The 20,751-nt window shown below is 41.6% G+C and overlaps 1 protein-coding gene across 14 annotated transcripts in view; it reads left to right on the top strand.

Annotated features, from left to right (window-relative positions):
* Positions 1-20,751, top strand: part of SYBU (syntabulin) — a 131,303-nt gene that overhangs the window by 97,657 nt on the left and 12,895 nt on the right. For all 14 annotated transcript variants that reach the window (XM_051843979.3, XM_051843980.3, XM_051843982.3 and 11 more), the window contains one exon: positions 17,873-17,975. In XM_051843979.3, coding sequence (XP_051699939.1) covers positions 17,873-17,975 — 103 coding nt within the window. The remainder of the gene's footprint in view (positions 1-17,872; positions 17,976-20,751) is intronic.

The raw sequence follows: 20,751 nt of genomic DNA, 5'->3' as shown, positions 1-20,751 counted from the left end.
TCCTTCAGATTTTGCTGTCACAATAGCTTGGAAAAGCATCGTTCTGTTACCGCTTCATTTGAAACTTACCATGACTCCCTCTTGCCTTCTATAAGTCATGGCTGCCTCTTGCTCAAAGCATGGCTTGGCTTTCACCTTTTCCAACTGTCTACAACTCACTTTTTTTGTCTGCATTTTCTCACCCGATTGCTATACTCCAGCCAAATGAGGAACACAATACATTTTGTACATGTCTTGCGATTTCTTTCCTCTATGTTGTAATTTGCACTGTCCCTTTCACCTAAAGCCGGCTCCCTTCCACACCCAACCACATGTTTCAGTGCTTTGTGCTTTAGTCAATCTCAGGTGGTCTCTTTTATAACGGGTTCCCCCAACCTTTCCCCCATCCCAGTTGAGAACATTTCTCCCTCTTTTGTATTCCCTGAGAGCCCTCTCTCTGTATTACCTTTCTCATATCCTACTTGTTCATGTAGTTCAGTTCCAAGTGTTTCTCTGTCTCTTCAAACCCTACCCCCATGCAAAGTTCAACACATATTATTTTTGAAATGGACTAAACTGAATGTCATTGTCTTGGTTTCCAGTTCCTGGATTCTCATGAATTCTGCTCATGAGGTACCAAGCAGAGAGGGCAGAAAAGATAGCCAACTTTGGGTCAGCCAAGTTAGCTATTTACTAGCCCTGTGACTTAGGGTTGAGTCTGTCCACCTCTGAGCACCTTGGTTTCCTCCTTTTTACCCTGTGTGTCTTTGGGAGGAAAGATGAAAGGATATGGCACATGTGAACGTCTTGACAGAAGAGGCTTTGAATATACAGTGGCTGATGGCATTAGTATTTGACTCTGTCATTCATTGTATTTGTTATCTCTTTAGGGTTTGTGTGATGTGTATTCTGCCATCGGCACTGTGCCTTCCATGTTTGCATTTATGTCATTAATAAGCATGTTAAATAGGATAAGAGTAAGGGCAGAGCCAGGTGACAGGTTACTGGGGATTTCCCTGGAGGCTGACAAGCAGTCCATTAGTCAATACCCTTTGGGTACTGAGCTGTGCTATCAGCCAGTGCACACACGTCAGCCTTGTTCATAAGAATATCCAAATGTTTGTACTGAATGCCTACTGAATCCCAGATATGTAGTTTATGTGGTGATTATACCTCTTTCAGAAAAGGAAGTGAGAATTGTTTTTCCTATCTGGTTCTCAGTGAACTCTTACTGGCTCGCTCTTGCCACACTGAGGGTCCTTTTGTACAGTGTCACTGGAGAGTAACATCAAACTTAGGTGTTTGTGGTTTCAGAGCTTTCTACAACCCTTCCTTTTGAGATTTCTCAAAAATTAGTGACAGTTTTCCACAGTCATATCTGTAGTTCTTTCAGGACCTTTCTCCCCTCATTCAGGAAATACTCTGAGTCCACTGTGCTTGGCCCTGGGAATGTAGTGATAAGGAAGACAGAAGGCTTTTCAGTCTGAATAGTTCTTGCATGCTAGTATAAGGGTAAGAAAACTTGAGTTTTTAGAGTTCTGGCATATTGGGTGGAGGTAGAAATGGAGAGAATATTTTTGTCCTGATTTATTATAAATAACACTGAACTGTCAACCCATGAAAGTAGGAGAAAGAAGTTAACTCAATCTAGAATGGATGAACTTTTAAAACTGTGACATCTTTCAAAGTAACAGCACCTACTGTGTGTTAACCCTGCTCTAGACACTAGATATAATGATGAACAAGCCCTCAAGGAACTGGCTGCTTACTAGCAAATGTGTTAAAAGCAAGGGATAATTGCAGTGCAATATGATACATGCTTGTTAAATTCTGGGTGGGGTGAGAGCATAGAGGAGGGACACCTGACTTCCTGCCTGAAGAAAGGGAAGGTCAAGAGTAAACAGATATTTGTTAGCCAGGCCCACGGGGACAGGGAAATAACCCAAGAAGAGGGGACAGCGTGTGTGAAAACTTGGAGTCTAGAAGTAGTGTGCACCTTCAGGAACTAGTGAGTGGTTCTGCTGGCTGGGGGTGCGGTAGGGATAAACTGGGAGATTATGAAGCATTTCTAAATCATGCTAAGGCATTTGGACTTTGTCTTCAGGACAGGGGAGCCGTGGCTTCTGCAAGAGAATTGCCTAATGAGATTTACGATTGGGAGCAGAGTGGCCTGTGGCCCATGCAGTGCTGTTGGGCCCAGTGCAAGGCTGCTGCAGTGATTTTGAGTGAGAAATGATGACAGCTCAGGTGGAGCACTTGGAGTGGGAAAAAGCAGCTGGATCACAGAGTTACTGAACAGACGGCTTTGATCAGCTACCTGCGATTTGCAGTTACATGTTAAAAACCAAAACCATTGATTGTAGTGGTTCTTGGACTTGCCTATGCATAGAAGATTACCTGAACAGATGGTGAAAATGGGTATTGTATGACTGACTTGAAGAAATTCCAGTCAGTGGATCTGGAGTGTGAGTCAAGAATCTGTGTTTTTTAGAAGCAGCTAGTCCAGATGGTCATGATGAACATGATCCTCAGGCCACACCTGAGGAACCCCTGTTTGAAGTTCTGAAATGGCAATATTTCTTTTATACATATTTACTCTAGATTAACTTTTGCTTGGGAATGAAGACCGAAACATAATGTCTTTGTTGAAAGTAGATAAATAGATCAGCCCCATAGTTTGCTGTGCTAAAAAGAGCAGTCTCCTTGCTATTGTGGTCTGTGTGGCTGAGCAGAGTGCTGATAATCTTAAGACCCCTGCTACAGACTATCTGTGCATGCATTTTGCAAGAACAAACAAGCAAACATTTAAGGAGAAACCAACATTTCCACAACTCTTGAAATTCCATGCAGCTTTGCTCTCTTAGTGTTTAAGGCATATTGAGATACATTTATTATTGTTATGATCTCCATTTCACCAGAGCTGTTGGACCTGCAGCTAGGCATCTGCTCTCTCCTTTACTCACCTGTAAACTGGGGATAATAATTGTGCTTATTTCATAGGTTTGATTTGAGGATTAAGTAAGGATGCATGTGAAACACTGTGAGTGGTATAGGTACATAACAAGCCATTTCTAGCCCTTACTCAGAAGCCAGGTGATCTGTAGCAGACTTATCACTTACATTAGCACTTCTCATTTAATGAACACTATGTTTCCTTATTTAAGATATACCAGTTTTTAAAAAAATAAAAAGTCTATTGTGCTCATTTGTAAACATTCCTAAAGAAACAATATGTAACCACACACTTATCAAGCACACGGATAAATAGACTGAAGTAATGATGATAAGTATTGAACATGTTTAGTAGCACACATTATAACATTTAATTCTCACAACAACCCCGTGCTGTAGGTACTCTTTCCCCTTTTCAGAGTGAGAGAACAGAGGCATAGCAAGGTTGAGCGATTGTCTGAAGTCACGCTGCCATTAAATGAACATTAAAGAACAGATGCCATTAAAGAACAGATATTTGTTTTTTTGTTTTTTGTTTTTTTTTTAAACTTTTATTTAATGAATATAAATTTCCAAAGTACGATTTATGGATTACAATGGCTTCCCCCCCATACTGTTCCTCCCACCCACAACCCTCCCCTTTCCCACTCCCTCTCCCCTTCCATTCCCATCAAGATTCATTTTCGATTATCTTAATATACAGAAGATCAGCTTAGTATACATTAAGTAAGGATTTCAACAGTTTGCTCCCACACAGAAACATAAAGTGAAAAATAATAGATGATTTTTTTAAATGATGATGAAATCAGATCAGACCTATTGTCATGTTTAATCCCAGTGAGAGTCAAGTTGGGAGTTGATAATTTCTTTCTTTCTTTTTTTTTTTTTTTTTTTACAGAGGATCAGTTTAGTATGCATTAAGTAAAGATTTCAACAGTTTGCACCCCCATAGAAACACAAAGTGAAATATATTGTTTGAGTACTCGTTATAGCATTAAATCTCAATGCACAGCACATTAAGGACAGAGATCCTACATGAGGAGTAAGTGCACAGTGACTCCTGTTGTTGACTTTACCAATTGACACTCCTGTCTATGGCATCAGTAATCTCCCTATGCTCCAGTCATGAGTTTCCAAGGCTATGGAAGCCCTCTGAGTTCTCCGACTCTTATCTTGTTTAGACAAGGTCATAGTCAAAGTGGAGGTTCTCTCCTCCCTTCAGAGAAAGGTACCTCCTTCTAAGAACAGATATTTGAACCTTGAACTCACTGATCGTAGAATCTGTTCCTACCCGCTGCTAAATACATATTATCCATTACATGAAGCATGGTTATTACCACTCAATATTATGCCAAGTAAATTAAATAGTTGACTCATTTTAGATGTGCAATGTGTAAAAATGATTTCCAAAATGTGCATCTATATTTCAAATCATGCCTGTTGGTCTCACTTTCTCAGAAACATCCTGTAAAAACCACCAAATGAGGGGTCACAGGCATAGCTGTGTCTTGGTGCAATAGTTATCAAACTTTGATGTCTCTCTACGTGGAGGTCTTATGAAAACTCGCGTTCCTGGGTCCTGCCTGCCTCTAAGTTCCTGGCTCAGGAGGTGAGGCAGGAATGTGCTTCCAGGTGCTGCTGCCATTGCTAGTTTGGGACCACACTTTATGAAACAATGACTTAAATGAATGAGAAGATAATTGAAGATGGGGCAAAGGGTGGTTTTAACATTTATCCTAGACCTGTCTGATCTGCTCCACAAATGAAATTATTTAACTTCATGAAGTGACAAATCCTAGGCTTTAACGTGTACTTAAATGACAGCCAAAGACAGCAAGGCTTACTTCAGCTCTAGTATTGCTAACACTGGGCAGTTACTTCGTCCTAGAGTTGCTTTTAGATGGTTCTCTCCCCTTCTCAGAAACAGCCGGGCCTGGTTTAAATTAATAGACTTCTCTCATTGGCATCTCAAACTCAACGTTTGGTCTTGGGAATAGGAACAAATTCTGGGCTGTATTAAACACCAGCTCATACTCTCAAAGAAGCCTCCACCTGTATGTCTTTCTCCCCACCCTGGTTCAAGGATTGTCTCCCCTTATGAGGCTGTATGACCAGCTTCTCATGGACTGGTTTTGTGCCAATGCTAAGGGGCAAGGTCAAGAAGTAAGCCAAGTCAAGCCCAACAGAACATAAGGTAGCACCTGATCTTTTGGATACTCAGAGTCAGAAGTACTGAAGGATAAAGCCAAGATTCTAACTTTATTATTATATCTTGATTCTCCATGATGAAAACAAACACAGATGATCTATGGAGCAGCCCCTTTTTTTCTTATGGAATATGTTATTAAAAATGAATTTACTGGCCGGCGCCGCGGCTCAACAGGCTAATCCTCCGCCTTGCTGCGCCGGCACACCGGGTTCTAGTCCCGGTCACGGCGCCGGATTCTGTCCCGGTTGCCCCTCTTCCAGTCCAGCTCTCTGCTGTGACCCAGGAGTGCAGTGGAGGATGGCCCAAGTGCTTGGGCCCTGCACCCCATGGGAGACCAGGAGAAGCACCTGGCTCCTGCTTCGGATCAGCGTGGTGCGCCGGCTGCAGCGCGCCGGCCGCGGTGACTATTGGAGGGTGAACCAACGGCAAAGGAAGACCTTTCTCTCTGTCTCTGTCTCTCTCTCTCTCACTGTCCACTCTGTCAAAAACAAATTTACTCTGTTGAGTTTTTTGGGGGGTAAGGAGACTTGTGTCTCTGGAAATACAAATGAATGTTTATCAAAATGGAAAATCTAGCTAGTTCAGTAATTATAATAAATCCAACTTATTTTCCCTTCAAAAAATGAAATAAATTATGGTATACTGGAATATTATCAGACATTCAAATGAATGTGCTATGACTACATGAAGAATTTTAGCACAATAATATTGAATGAAAATGTTCCCTAAAGATGATATATGTCATGAAAATCTGTGTATTTAGTGTTAAAAATAAGTAAAACAAAGAACAGCACATGTAGAGGTGATAATTCTTGGCAAAAGGAAATGGTGAACAGAGGACAGGATTGGGGAGGATGACATGGGTGGGTGTTGACACGGTCATCTTCTAGTTTTGGTGATGAGTGTTTATTTCTCCATGTACTATAACAGTGAGCATAACACATAAATACATAAACTAACAAACCTGTTGGTAAATGAAGATAGTCTTGATGAGAGAGTGCTAAGAACAAAGGATAATAATTAATCCAATTCTGTAGAGCTGAGACTCATACTTAAAAAATGAAATTGAGAAAATAGCTTTCTGGGTAGCACAGAAAATAATGAAACCACTGTGCTGTAGAAGAATAACATACTTGATTTCCACCCAGGACTGTGTGACCTGCAGCCAGTGCCTGCTTGTCTCCATTTCTCTCATCCGCTGTTCCAGCTGATAGATGGACATGGCTCCAGAGCAGCATCAGTAGACCATTGGGGCTGTCATTGGAACACTTCGTGCGGAACTGTGGCTGTGGGATCCTTGGCATAGGAAAACATGCGCTTCCTTTTCACTGAGCTCAATCCCTCTGAGGAAGGCTATATGTTTACATGTGTTTTTCAGAGAAGAAAATGTAGAATTTTAGAAAATGAAAAGACTTATATGTGAAGTACAAGCAACTCTTGACTTTGCCTTTCACACACATTGAGGCCGCATCTTAGAAGGATACTGAACTCACTAACTCAGAGTTACATTTCCTGCTCCATTCTCTGCTCTTGCCTCCGCTTTTACAATGTTACTATCTCCCTATGCCATTCCTTCACCCTGATGCCTGTCTGCACAGCTCTGGCTGCCACATTCTGAAATAGCCACTAGTGGTGTCGAATGCTAGCTAGTTCCGTGTGCCTTCTCCGTGAGGTCGTAATGTTGCCAGCAGGAAGTTCACCCTTTAGCAGGAAGTTGACCTCTTTTAGCAACTTCATAATGCTTGTTCCTCCTAAGATGCTTGCCTCTTTTTTTTTTTTTTTTTTTTTTTTTTTTTTTTTTGACAGGCAGAGTGGACAGTGAGAGAGAGAGACAGAGAGAAAGGTCTTCCTTTTGCCATTGGTTCACCCTCCAATGGCCTCCGCGGCCGGCGCACTGCGGCAGGCACACCGCGCTGAACCGATGGCAGGAGCCACGAGCCAGGTGCTTTTCCTGGTCTCCCATGGGGTGCAGGGCCCAAGCACCTGGGCCATCCTCCACTGCACTCCCTGGCCACACCAGAGAGCTGGCCTGGAAGAGGGGCAACCAGGACAGAATCCGGCGCCCCAACCGGGACTAGAACCCGGTGTGCCGGCACCGCTAGGCGGAGGATTAGCCTAGTGAGCCGCGGCGCCAGCCATGTTTGCCTCTTTCTGAAGGCAGGGTCAGGGTCTCAACCTGATATTTCCGAGTATGCATAGAGCTGTGGGCCAAACAAATATGGACGAATGGAATCTCACCCTTGTCAAGTTGTTGGCGCCCACCGTGCATTACTTGTAGACCTCTAGGTCTTGTGAGGAGTTTGGTACTTTGCTCTGCATTGCTCACTGTGCTCTAGCCTTTCCTGTGAGATCAGTGTTAGGGCTGGGGATTTGCTCATTGATTGTAATCAAAAAAGAGGACAAAGAATCCTTATCATTCTCGAGCAGAGCCACCTTCTGTTTGCTTATTTTCACCATTTCATCTTTTCACTCCCCTTTTGCCACTCATGCTCCATGCACAAGGGCTGCCCTCATCCCTGGTCCCTGCTTCAAGTCCTCTGCCTGACTTTGGCCTCACACATGCTGAGACCTAGATGTAGTCTAGAGAAGGTCACCGTGAGCAGAAAAGTGAAATAATATTTTAAAGTGCTTATGGCACGCCAGGAACTATATTTTTGACATATTTTACATATATAAAATTACATAATCCTTATGACAAATCTATAATACAGACACTATTATTATTGCCTTTTCATAGAAGAAAATAGTGCACAACAGGTTAAGAACCCTTCCCAACGTCACAGAGCTAGTACCTGAGGCTACTAAGCTATGTTATCTCATAAAAAGTGATGACAAACATCTGTATGGAGATTGAACATGCAAACAAGAAAAAGAGGAGATAAAGAATGAATCAAGATGGATGTCAAGATATTAGAAGAAGAGCATGGCTGAGTCTAGTGAGGTAGCTCTGCTGTGTTTGAAATGGCATGAAGTGTAGGTCAGTGCTGCTGAGGGAACCATGGGAGTGAGCCAAGGGTGAGATCTGACTTCCTGTGGGTTGTGGACAGTGACACTCCCAGAGCTACTGTGAGGGTAAACGGAAGGAACCTGTGAGACTGGAGCAGACTGCCATGTGCACAGGTGGTGGTCGTGGTAGAGACGAGGTTTAGGGGAAGCAGTCAAGGCTGCTAGCTCTTTTTTAAAAAAAGGTTAATATCCAGAATCTATAAAGAGTTCAAGAAACTCTACAACAACAAAACAAACAATGCAGTGAAGAAATGGGCAAAGGGCTGTAACAGGCATTTTTCAAGAGAAGAAACTCAAATGGCCAACAGATGCTTGAGAAAATGCTCGGGAAACTAGCTATCAGGGGAATGCAAATCAAAACTACAGTGAGGTTCACTTCCCTCCAGATAGAATGGCTTTCATACAGAAATCAACAAACAATGAATGCTAGTGAGGATGTGGGGAAAAAGATACCTTAATGTATCTTTACATTAAGGTAATGTAAACTGGTACAGACACTGAGGAAGACAATATGGAGACAACGCAGAAATCTGAATATAGACCCATCCTATGATCCAGCCACCCTGTCTTGAGAATTTGCCCAAACCAAAAGGCTGTTAGCATGCAGAATTAATTCAGAAAGACCCCACTGACCTGCAGAGGTGGCATAAGAACCCTGTGGTTTCAGGGTCCTGAAACAAGTTGTGAGTTCTGTCATTTCTTTTCCAGCAAGTGGGTGCTTTTGTTCCATTCAGGGCCTAGCATTGCAAGCAGACTGCACCCCCTCACTGAGAAGAGTGGGAAACAAGGTAGTTCCAAATATTTCCACTCATCAGTTCTCCCTGATACTCTGAACTTAGAGTCACAGACAGAAGTTCCAGCCCTGCGCTGATGTGTGGGTGTTGGTGGCATCTCTAAAAAAAATCTCCATTTTTATCAGTATTGCCCATAAATCTGCACTGTCATTAAATTACCCAGGTGATCTTCTTGCATAGTAAGGTTTAGGACTCATTATATTGGTAATAATAATTACGGCCGGCGCCGCGCCTCACTAGGCTAATCCTCCACCTTGCTGCGCCGGCACACCAGGTTCTAGTCCCGTTCAGGGCACCGGATTCTGTCCCGGTTGCCCCTCTTCCAGGCCAGCTCCCTGCTGTGGCCAGGGAGTGCAGTGGAGGATGGCCCAAGTGCTTGGGCCCTGCACCCGCATGGGAGACTAGGAGAAGCACCTGGCTCCTGCCATCATATCAGTGCGGTACACTGGCCGCGGCGGCCATTGGAGGGTGAACCAACAGCAAAAGGAAGACCTTTCTCTCTGTCTCTCTCTCTCACTGTCTACTCTGCCTGTCCAAAAAAAAAATAATAATAATAATAATTACAAGCTTTATGAGAACATCAGCACTTCCTAGGCATTAATTCATTTCATCTTCACAACAGTCTTACAAGATAAAAATCATCCTCCTCATACCTAGAGCCTGACATTTGGCAGGTACTCAATACATTTTTGTTAACTATGTAATAAATCAACCTTTTCAAACAATTTTTGAAACCCATGCATATTTTTTAAATACTTATTTTTCCAAGAACTTTAGAAGACTCTGTATATATGATTTCAAAAAAATTTTTACCCAAAATAAATGTTTTTCAATTCCATTTTCCATAAACTTCTGATGTATTTGTATACACATACACATTTATACATACATAATGAGGAATCTACAACTTAGAAAGGCTTTAAAGAAAACTTGTCTAAGGCAACACACTAATAAAAGGTAGAATGAGGCTGGTCAGAAATTTTCATTCCCTTTCTTCTTTATTGAAATTTCTTAATACCCATTTTTCTCATTTACTCTTCTTGGTCAGCAGGTAGATTGCTTGTACTTCTGGCAAGGACAGTAGCTGACCAGCCTAGGATGAAGGAGTGAAGTGGAGAACATAGCCTTGACCCTCCCAGGACCTCCTCTGTCATACTCCCTCCCTCCTTTTCTCAATCTTCAAGGCCCCTGATACCAGCCTCTGCTAAGCTGAGCGCTGTAAACCTACTCGCATTTTCCCTCCGGCTCTCTGAAGGAAGGGTTCTAACCTAGAAGATGTTTTTGAAGGATTCGTCAGGAACCTGTTTTAGGATCCTGGGTCTTTGCAACACCATATGTGTATACACACACACACACACACACACACCATGAATACACACAGTAAAAAGCAGAGACATGGCTCTTCACTAAACAATTTTTGAGAGAAACTCATCTTTTGTAAAGAGTGATTATAAAACTGTATGACTTAACCAGTATTGGTACTTCTCAAGGTAAAAGATGTAGTACTGTTTGAAACACTCTCTTCTGGTCTCAAGCTACTGTCCCAGTTGTTCTTGGATATGGAGTATTTGCTTTGTGCCAGGCACTTTTTTAATTTCTTGACAAGTTTTACCTGAATTCCCACAATCATTTAGCAACACTCATTAGTTACATTTGCATCCTCCTTTTACAGATGAGGAAACTAAGGCAGAGAGGGCAAATGCTTTGCTCACGGCTCCACAGAAAGTAAGAGGAGCCAAGATTCAAACCCAGTCATCCTGACTCCAAAGCCTCTTAATACTTCATCATGGCATGCTAACTTTTGTTAAAAAGATAGATATTTTTCTTTAAAACATTTAACGTTAACAAAAGAAAATATGACAGTTCATAATTCACAGCACCCCATTTATGAGAAAAGTCAAATGGTTCAGGAAAACAATAAAATTAGACTCAGAGTCCTGTACGCCCGCCCACTTTCCCATTCCCAGGAGAATCCACTATTCACAGATCATTTATTTCCGTCCAGGGAAATGTTCAATGTGTATAGCAAGGTACAGATTATTTAAAGATTTACTTACGTGAGAGCAGACCTGCCACACCCAGTTCTTTTGCTTCTTTTTTTTTTTTTTTTTCTCATCTAATAACTGGTCTTCAAGATATTTTCATTTCAGCACAGCTAGGTTCGGGTCATGCCTTCTCATGATTGTAGAGTGTTCTCCTAGACCACCTTACCAACTTATTTAACCAGTTACTGTTGATGGACAAAAAGGTTGTCTTTTTTGATGCTTATGTGCAGAATTAATTGCTAGCAGTACGGTTTCCACTTTGTGTACGTAACATCAATTCACAGTCTGTTTCCAATTCCTTCACAGAAACTACATTACCAAATTTTATTTATTTATTTTTTTGCCAAGCAGATAGATGAGAAAAAAACTCCTTTAAAAATATTTATTTTCCATTTTATTTGAAAAGCAAAGAAAGACATATCTTTCACCCAATGGTTTACTTCTCAGATTCTTACTACAGTTGGGTCTGGGTCAGGCAAAAACCAGGAGCCTGAAATTCAACCTACGTCCCCCAAGTGGGTGGCACTGCTACCACCCAGGGTACATAGTAGCAGGAAGCTGGAATCAGAAGTGGAGCCAGGACGTGAGCCAAGGCACTCTGACTTGGGATTTAGCCATCCCAAGCAATGGATTGACCACTGTACCAAACACCTGCCCTGAAAAATTTTCTATTTATGTTTTTAATATTGTGAGATGATAAGGTTTTTCATGTATACATATATTTTCTTTTTCTGTCATATGCCTTTTCATTTTCTTTTTCCATTTCTCTGTTTTTTTTTTCTGAATTGTGCTTTTGGAAGATTAAAGAGACTAGCATTTTCTCACATATTATAAATATTTCTTCCAATATATTGTTTGTCTTTGCTATTTTCTCACAAGGTTTTATTTTTATGTATACATAAAAATTGGTTTATCAAGATATATTGTTCACTTTTAAATACTTTAAATTTGAATTTTCCTTTGCTTTTAAGTAGTTGAGTTTTTAAATGTATGGCAGCTCCATCAATTGAACATCAATCAAAATGAAGATAAATTGTTTCTGAAATTATGATATAAGTGGAAATTATGTTTTTAGTTTTTTTTTTAAGAAGGCTTCTGTTCAGAATGTAACAAGCCTGTATATATGCCTTCAATCAGTGTACAGATCTTTTGATCAAGTGTTCCCTACATAGTTTAAAAACTAAAAATGCTTAGTTCGCAAATCATTTCTTAAATTCTTTGGGCCCACACACCCCTTTGCAGCGAAGAGCTGATTCTGTGAACTACTTTGGAGCAGCTCCTCTCCAGTGTCTCATAATTGCATGTGTCCATGGCCCCAGCTGCTCTTTCATAGCTGTGCTTAACTTTCAGGAAATGGCTCCTCTCTCCTCCCCAGAGACTTTTAAATAAAAGATCTGTGTATTTGCCAGGAGTCAGGGGAGGATGGGGAACTTTTTTCTCCTTTTTTTAATTTGCTGCCTCCATTTGAGGTGGGTATATAGGAGGCCAATCTGAATTAATTTGATAGATTTGCAGCGACAAAGGATAAAGGGGGGCTTGAGGTTGCTTAAATCAGAGGTTTAGCATGGCTTCATACAGCTTAGTGGATGGTAAGATAGCTCAGTTCCCTGAGGTCTGAGATGTTCTGATGTATGAAGACTCCACAGTATCCCTAAAACAGGCAAAAATAACAATGTCCTACGAGACCCAATTGCAGCAGTGTTTTAAAAATGATTCTAGTTGTCAGTTTGGGCACATATTCTTTTTGTTTCCATTTTTCTAATACCCAAGGTTTACTGTGCATGCATAGAACACTTATGACTTTAATGCTATAAATAAAGTACCAACTCTTGAAAGAGTCAGGCAAAACCCTCCAAAACTGCCAGAGGCCACCAGGTGTAGCTTCTTGATAGTTGAAAAAAAATGTTTCCTGCTTTAGGATGCTTACTCACCAAGAGTTCAACATCACAAGATGTCTTTCTTTAAAAAATGTATTCATTGGAGCTGGGTTGTGTCATAGAGGATAAAGCTGCCATTTGTGATGCTGGAATCCCATATGAGCGCCAGTTCAATTCTCAATTGTTTCACTTCCAATACAACTCACTGCTAATGTGCCTGGGAAAGCAGTGGAGGATGTCCCGAGTGCTTGTTCTCCTGCAAGCCATGTGGGAGACCCAGACTGAGTTCCAGGATCCTGGCTTCAGCCTGGCTCAGCTCCAGCCATTGTGGCTATTTGGGGAGTAAATCAGCAAATGGAAGATTCTCTCTCTCTCGCTTGGTCACGCGCTCTCTCTCTCTCTCTATATATATATATATCCTTCTCTCTGTAACTATGCATTTCAAATAAATCTTTTTTAAAAGCATGCATTTATTATTGAGGGAGAGCGAAATCTCCCATTCATTGGTTCACACCATAAATCCTGCAACAGCTTGGGCTGGTTCAGACCAAAGCTGGGAGCCGTGAACTCAATCCGGGTCTCCCACATGGGTAGCAGGGATTCGGTTACTTGAGCCATCACTGGCTGTCTCCCAGCATACACATTAGCAGGAAGTAGGAATTGGGAATGGAGCCCAGAGTCAAACCAAGACATTCAGATATGGGATGAGTATATCCCGACCAGCATCTTAACTACTAGGCCAAAATGTTGCCCCACACAGAGTATCTTGCAGGTCATCAAATTCATCCTCCCTGTTCAGTCCTACAGCACTACTCCTCCAGCCCAGGCAGCTGATCCAAGACAGTGTTGATGAGGAAAAGAGACAGTGTTCATGAGGATGAGTTGAAAATGCTGATTTTAAAATTCCCTTTAGCTTTACAAACAACATTTCAATGGTCAGATAGCCCATGCTTCTGAGAGTACTTAAATTTTTTATTTAAAAAAAATTTTAAGACTCCTTTTTGATTGATTGATTGATTGATTTGAAAGACAGAGATACAAAAATGGAGGGAGGGAGAAAAGGAGGGGGTGAGGGAGAGAGAGAGAGAGAGAGAGGGAGGGAAGAAGGGGGGGGGGAGATATCTTCATCTGCTTCTTCATTCCCCAAATGGCCACAATAGCCAGGGCTGGACCAGGTGGAAGCTAGGAGCCAGGAGCTTCTTCCAGGTCTCCCGCATGAGTGTAGGGGCCCAAGAACTTGGGCCATCTTCCTCTGCTGTCCCAGGTGCGTTAGCAGGGGCCTGGATTGGAAGTGGAACAACTGGGACTTAAACTGGTACCCCTATGGGATGTTGACTCTATGAGCAGAGGCTTAGCCTTCTACCCTACAATGCACCCACATCTGAGAGTATTTGTATGGCATCAGAGATTTTCTAGTTGGGATCTACACATAGGTAGGCAGGGATAAAGGTGTTCTTCATCACAAAAACTATAGGCCAGCTCCATCCTCAAATCCCAGTGGCATATGCCTTAAAAATCTTTAACTTTAGCATATCCTTTGGATCAAAAATTCTACTCTTGGGCATTTATTCTAAAGAGATCGGGAAACAAGGATAGGCCCAAGGATATCCACTGAGCATAGGCCTGACTTTAAGACCACGGACGCTGGGGTTGGATGGCCAAGGTTCCAATGTTGACTTCTTAGCTGTGTCATCTTTTGCATGTCATTCATGTCCTCTCTCCCTCATCTGTCAAAGGGACTGGTAATTGTCCCTAGCTCATAGAATCTATTTATCATGACAAATAAGTGAGTTTATATTCAAAGGTACTTAAGATGATTTCTGTCACATGGTGTTTGTTTCTAATAATGAAAAAATTAGAATAGGCTGAATACTTATGGTTTCATAAAGCAAAATGTATGTTTTAATGATTTCATAAATTAAGAAAAATTAAGTAGGCTTCAAAATAATATATTAGGTATGAATGCTGAATAATTGTATACTAAAAAATTAACTGTAGTTGTTTTTTGGTGGTGGAATTTATAGAATATATGCTTCCTTCTTGATCATTGCTATTTTCTAAAATTTTTATAATGGAAATGTATAGTATAATAAAAGTTGTCTTTTTAATCACTATAGAACAAGAGTAATAATAGCTAATATTTATTGAGAAATCATGTCAGATGCTTTTTTAAGCAATATGTATGTATGTATATGTAAATATATATATATATGTAAAATACAGAACTGTACACAGTAATTGTTTAGAATAACACTGTGAGACAGGCGAGATTGTTGTCTCCACTTAACAGATTAAAAATTTAGGCACAGATAAGTGAGGCAGTTAGCCCAAAGTCTTCCATCTGGTAAGAACTAGAGGTAAGATTTGAATATAAGCCATTTGAATCAGATTCTGTGTTTTCCATATGATTTTAGTAGCCAAGGACTACACTGAACTATAGCACCTCTATAAATACCCTAGCTGCATTTGCTGTTTACAGCAAATGAATAGCAAGTGTCTCTCCTTCGTGTATCTTTGTCACTAATTAATAGTTGAACAGAAGATTTCCAGGTCTCCAGTCTTTCTCTTCTTTATTTTGCTTAGATTAAATGGGGAGAGTATTTCCGATGATATATTAAAGTTAGATTTCCCATGCATTCCTTAAAGAGAGCATTAACCAAACTAGAAATAGTTTATGTTTTTAAATTCTGAACTGAAATAGTTGTGAAGTAATGTGTACATTTTTCACCAGCCTATTATCCAAATAGCCCTGGTATAGCTGCAGGGTCTCTTTCAGATGTGCAGAAGATAAGATAGAAAAATACCAAAACAAAGTGACCTCAGGGCTGCAATGTGTTGTGAGAATCAATATATTGAGTTCCATTAGCAATACAGTAAAGAACAAAGTTGTCCCTTTAATTCAGGAAACCTAATTAAGATAGATCAAAGACATCGTGAAGTAACAGTGGATTTTCAGGAACTGTTCCTTTTCTAGAATTTCTGCTTTTATGCAGGCAGTTAAATTATAACTGATGGAGTTGGTATGTCTTTTAAGGAATGAAAACTGGGTGCTTCAGAGTAATCACTTCACATTAGAAAATAATAACTTCAATCTGGTGACTGTCAGCACAGGGTCTATTTTTGAAATTGCCCACCTTTATCATTTAATAACCAACCTGAGGATTTGCTAGCAAACAAGATAATTTGCTAGGCTGTTAGGAAAACCACATTACTGTATTACACTGCCAATCATGAATCCTTGAGATTATAAAATACTACAATTTAGTATTAATGCATTACTCAGAAGCAGCTAATTAAGTGTGGGAAGCTTCTGGGAACTCAGTACCTCATTAGACAAAGTCTCGGCAATCCAGAAGGAATAGCTGGTCTCAGTACTGATAAATTGCCACCCTAATCTTCCCAGAATACTGCTGGGAGCTAGAATGACTGCTGTAGTCTGGCTAAGGGGTCAGTCTTGATCTCTTTCTCAGAAGAAGCTGGATTTCCCAAGAGGCCCTGGAATCCCAGGAAGGCATTTATTTTTTTCTTCCTGCCTTGCATAGCCTACCTTTTACTTTAGCTAAATCCATAAAACCCACCAGAGAGAGGGCTCTCTCTGTTTACCAGCGGGCCAGAGTCTGGCCACATCTTGCACTGATGGTTCACCTTGGCCTGATAGGGAGAGGGTAATGTGTGGCTTCTTTAGGAACCTCTTCTGCTCCCCTGCTGCCTCTCACTGCTTTCCTGAGGATGAAGCAGGGAAGCAGACGAGGAGCGTAAGGACTGGTTCCTGCACAGGACTCATTCTCTACAAGCCATGGACAAGTCAGCCTCAGTTTTCTCAATAGTAGAATGGGATTAAAGTCTGCCTCACAGAGCTATCAACCTTAAATGATCTAAACAATAGAAGGCATCTCATCCAGGGCCTGCGACCTAGTAGAAAGTCAATGAATAGTTATTGAGATAGTGATTCTTCACTACTCATTAGAAACTCAACACTGTAGATCCTTCCCTCAGCTCAGAAAAGTGAGCTGACTTTGATTACTGGACCAGAAGAGGCACACACTGTGCTGCAGGAATTGAGTAATAAGATCAAATAGAATTGTCTACCTCGATTTATTTTCTGAAAGCACATGGACTTTCATCTTTTGTTTAAATGGCCTCCTTCACTTCTTTGCATGGTTCTCTGCTGGCTCCTCCACCCTCCCGTCACTTCCCCAGTCCATCTATGGGAATATTTCTGTTATGCACTTTCAGAGCTGTGTGTAGCTTTCATTAGAATGAATGTATCACTCCATCACACAGCGTATTTCTCCTTTAACTACATACCTAGCTCAAGTCTGTACTTAAAATGTAGTGGGATCTTTGGAAACTAATGAACAACCCCACCCCAAAACTAAAATTCCAAATTTCAGTAATAACACACAGATGCCATCACTGTCATACTCTTTGGAAATATGAATTTTCTGCTTTTGGTTAAGGTTCTGTTCTTTGTAGAAAAGCTGAAGCTGCAGTAAGAGCAAGTCAAAACCGTAGGCGGATAGTGCTGGTGCAAGCAATTTCTGAGCCTGGCCTGTCTTCCTGGCTGCTCCCGATTGGTCCACCTCTCTGCGCCTCACGTGCCAAGTTCAGCTATGGCTAACTGACTGCAGTGGCCCAAAGAGACACTGTGTTGGAAAAGCTGCTTGCCTTTTGGGCAGCTGAGTGAAAGCCTGACCTCCCAGGAGGGAGGGGTGCGTGTTCTTGCCCCAAGGGGGCCTCTGGTGACAGTCTCCTGCAGGTCAGGCATCTTTAGCAAAGCAGCCTAAGCAGGCTGTAGCTGTGCGGCTGAAGCCATGTCCTGTGCCTGTGCCTTGCCTTGCTTGTCTGCTTTGAGGCAAACACTGAGAGCTCGGCAGCTCTGGAATCTTGGCACTTGCTGAGTGAGAGTGCGCAAACGCAGGGCGCCAGGCACCTCAAGGCCGGGGACCGGGCCAGCGTGTTCTCGGGTTTCCTTTCCTTCATGCCTTTGTCCCCCTTGTTGTTTTTCAGGTAGTGAAGCTGATTTTAGCTCCTCGAGCAGCACGGGCAGCATTTCCGCTCCTGAGGTTCACATGTCTACGGCGGGAAGCAAGCGGTCCTCCTTTGCACGCAAGTAGGCACTGCCCCTTGCTGTCATTGAGCACTTTGCCTGCGTGACAACCTGCGCTTTATGTTTTGCTAGAACCACCTGGATTACTGTCTATTTATACTTTGCTATTCTTCATGGAGTTGCGGTTTCTTTTGTTTACGGTGAATTGAAATTGGCTCTTTTTCCTACTTAACCTGCTGTGGTCGCTTGGCTGTTCCTGGCTGCGTTCTGCATCTGCCTCTCGTCCAGTCCTTCACTGTGTCCACTTAGCCTGCACTTGTTTCTCTCACTTCCTCACTCGTCTGTGTCCTCACCTGGTAGTAAGGTACTAAGGCTCCCATTTCCCACCCTGCCTCCCCTTTGTCCTTCTCATTGCTAGCTTTAATCTTTGTGAAGGGAGTACTACTGCTCCTGGAGACCTCCCAACAATGACTTGGGGAAGGAGTGAAGAGAGCGTGATGTGTGTAGGTGTGGATGGCCAGCGCTGCAAGAGACAACAGAGCGAAATAGCTGAGCACGTGGGCCTGGGAACCGGGCCACCTTGGTTTGAGTGCCAGCGTCACCACTTAAGGCTGTGTGGCCCTGAGCAAGTTGCTTAACTTCCCTATGGCTCAGTTTCCAGCGTGTAAAGGAGAGGAATAGTGATACTCAGCTCATAAAGTGTATGGTTGTGATTCAGTGAGGTAATAAAGGCGAAGTGCTAGGGCCTAGCAAGCATCAGCAAATGTTCATCAGTGATGTTATTTGAATCTGGGGAGAAGACTGTGGGAAAATTGAAGCCATTATCCACATTTCATTGGAGGGCTTTTAGGCATGGGGATTCTTTTCTTGCCACCAGTGGTTGTATTAGTTATTCAACAAACACTCATCAAGCATCTTCCGTAAGGCAGGGTCTAGAGAGAGCAGTCAACAAAACACCAAAAACTTATATTCATTCTTCTAGGGCAATAAAGATGATAAATAGATAAATAATGTAATTATTTAAAAATAATACACAAGGAAAGGATATAGAGAGCAACGGGGCATGCAGTGTGTTTTATGAAGGGAGCAGTGGACTGAGCCCCGGCAGCACCTGGGTCTCCTGCCTTTGTCAATTCACCTGACTGTTCTGGGCCAAGTGTCACAATTGTCAGAAGGTGGTAAGACTATATGATTTGTAAGGTCAGTTTCTGGCACAAAAAAAAAATTAGTTTTTAAACTTTGCATTTCCAGGACTCAACAAGCAAATATTTCATATTTTGGAAATAAAGTGTATCTGGGTCACAAGGTATAAATATGAAATTCTCTTCATAAATCAGATGTGACTTGCTGTCAGAATAAGCCATCTATCTAACCCATCAAGTAATTAACATATACCCATGGTACAAGGTATCCAAGAACATAGGCAAAAATGAATTAATTAAGTAAAGAATATTTATAGAAAATACTGATTTTATTTTTTTATTTATATATTTTGAAAGAATTACAAAGAGTGAGGGTAAGACAAAAAGAGAGATCCATCCACTAGTTCACTTCCTAAATGGCTGCAATGGCCAAGGCTGGGTCAGACTGAAGCAAGAAGCCAGGAGCTTCATCTGGGTCTCCCATGTGGGTGGCAGGGACTCAACACTTGGGCCATCTTCTGTTGCTTTTTCCAGGCCAATAGCAGGGAGCCAGATTGGACGTGGAGCAGTGGAGACATGAATTAGTACCCATTTGGTATGCTACGTCACAACCCTGACCCCAGAAACCAATTTTATTAAGCATTTCAAAGAAACTGGTGTTTATGGTGGAATTTCAAGGTCATGTCAATAATAGAGTCACTAAGAAAATATTCTTGATTGGAATTCAAGATTACTTTAAGTGATCAAAAGTTTACACATTAAATAAAGTTTATATACTAAGCATAAAATAGATAAATATAATTATATTCAGAATTTACTGTGGATGAACAATAATAGGCTTCAAAAGGGACTGGTATTGTAGCACCATGGGTTAACCTGCAGCCTGTGACCATATGGGCATCAGTTTGAGTCCTGGCTGCTCCACCCCATATCCACCTCCCTGCTAATGCACCTGGGAAAGCAGTGGAAGATGGCCAAGTACTGGGACCCCTGCACCCACATGAGAGACCTGGATGGAGTTCCTGGCTCCTGGCTTTGACCTGTCCCAGCCCTGGCAGTAGCAGACGTTTGGGAAGTGAACCAGCAGATGGAATATTTCTACCCCCACCCATCCTGCCCTGGACCAGTAACTGTACCTTTCAAATAAATAAAATAAATCATATATATACACATATATATGTGTATATATGTATATTATATATGAAAATATATTATATATAAATAAAATAAATCTTTATATATGTTTAAAAGTAGGCTTCTAAAGTTTATCAAAAATTAGTGTGTGGAAAATTAATATTGGCAATTCTCTATCCATTATCCTCATTAAAAAAAAAATCTGACTTAGGTGCTGAGCTTCATCAATAGATTTTAGTGGTGGATCTCTCCGCCAACATTTCACCTAATCTTTGTGCTCTACTGGACCACGTAGCCTTTCCCTGGGCTAGGTGGATGTCAATGCCAAGCTCGAGTAGCTTGCGATTCTTTGAATAATGAGGTCCCCTCTGTCATGAATTTTCTCCGTGGAGAATTAGCTCCTGGAAGGCTGGTGGAACATTTGATGAAGGGATAAGAGACATGAGGACATGTGGAGTTGGTGAGAATATTCTTTTTTAAAATATTTATTTTATTTTAAATGAAAAATAATTGTTTTGAAAGGCATAGTTGCAGAGAGAGAGAGAGAGAGAGAAGGAGACATG

The sequence above is a fragment of the Oryctolagus cuniculus genome, chromosome 6 (assembly GCF_051225735.1).
Source record: "Oryctolagus cuniculus isolate XC-2025 breed Fujian yellow rabbit chromosome 6, ASM5122573v1, whole genome shotgun sequence".
In the NCBI taxonomy this organism is placed as follows: Eukaryota; Metazoa; Chordata; class Mammalia; order Lagomorpha; family Leporidae; genus Oryctolagus; species Oryctolagus cuniculus.
The sequence above is the reverse complement of the archived record's forward strand: the minus strand, read 5'-3'. Positions and strand labels throughout refer to the sequence as shown.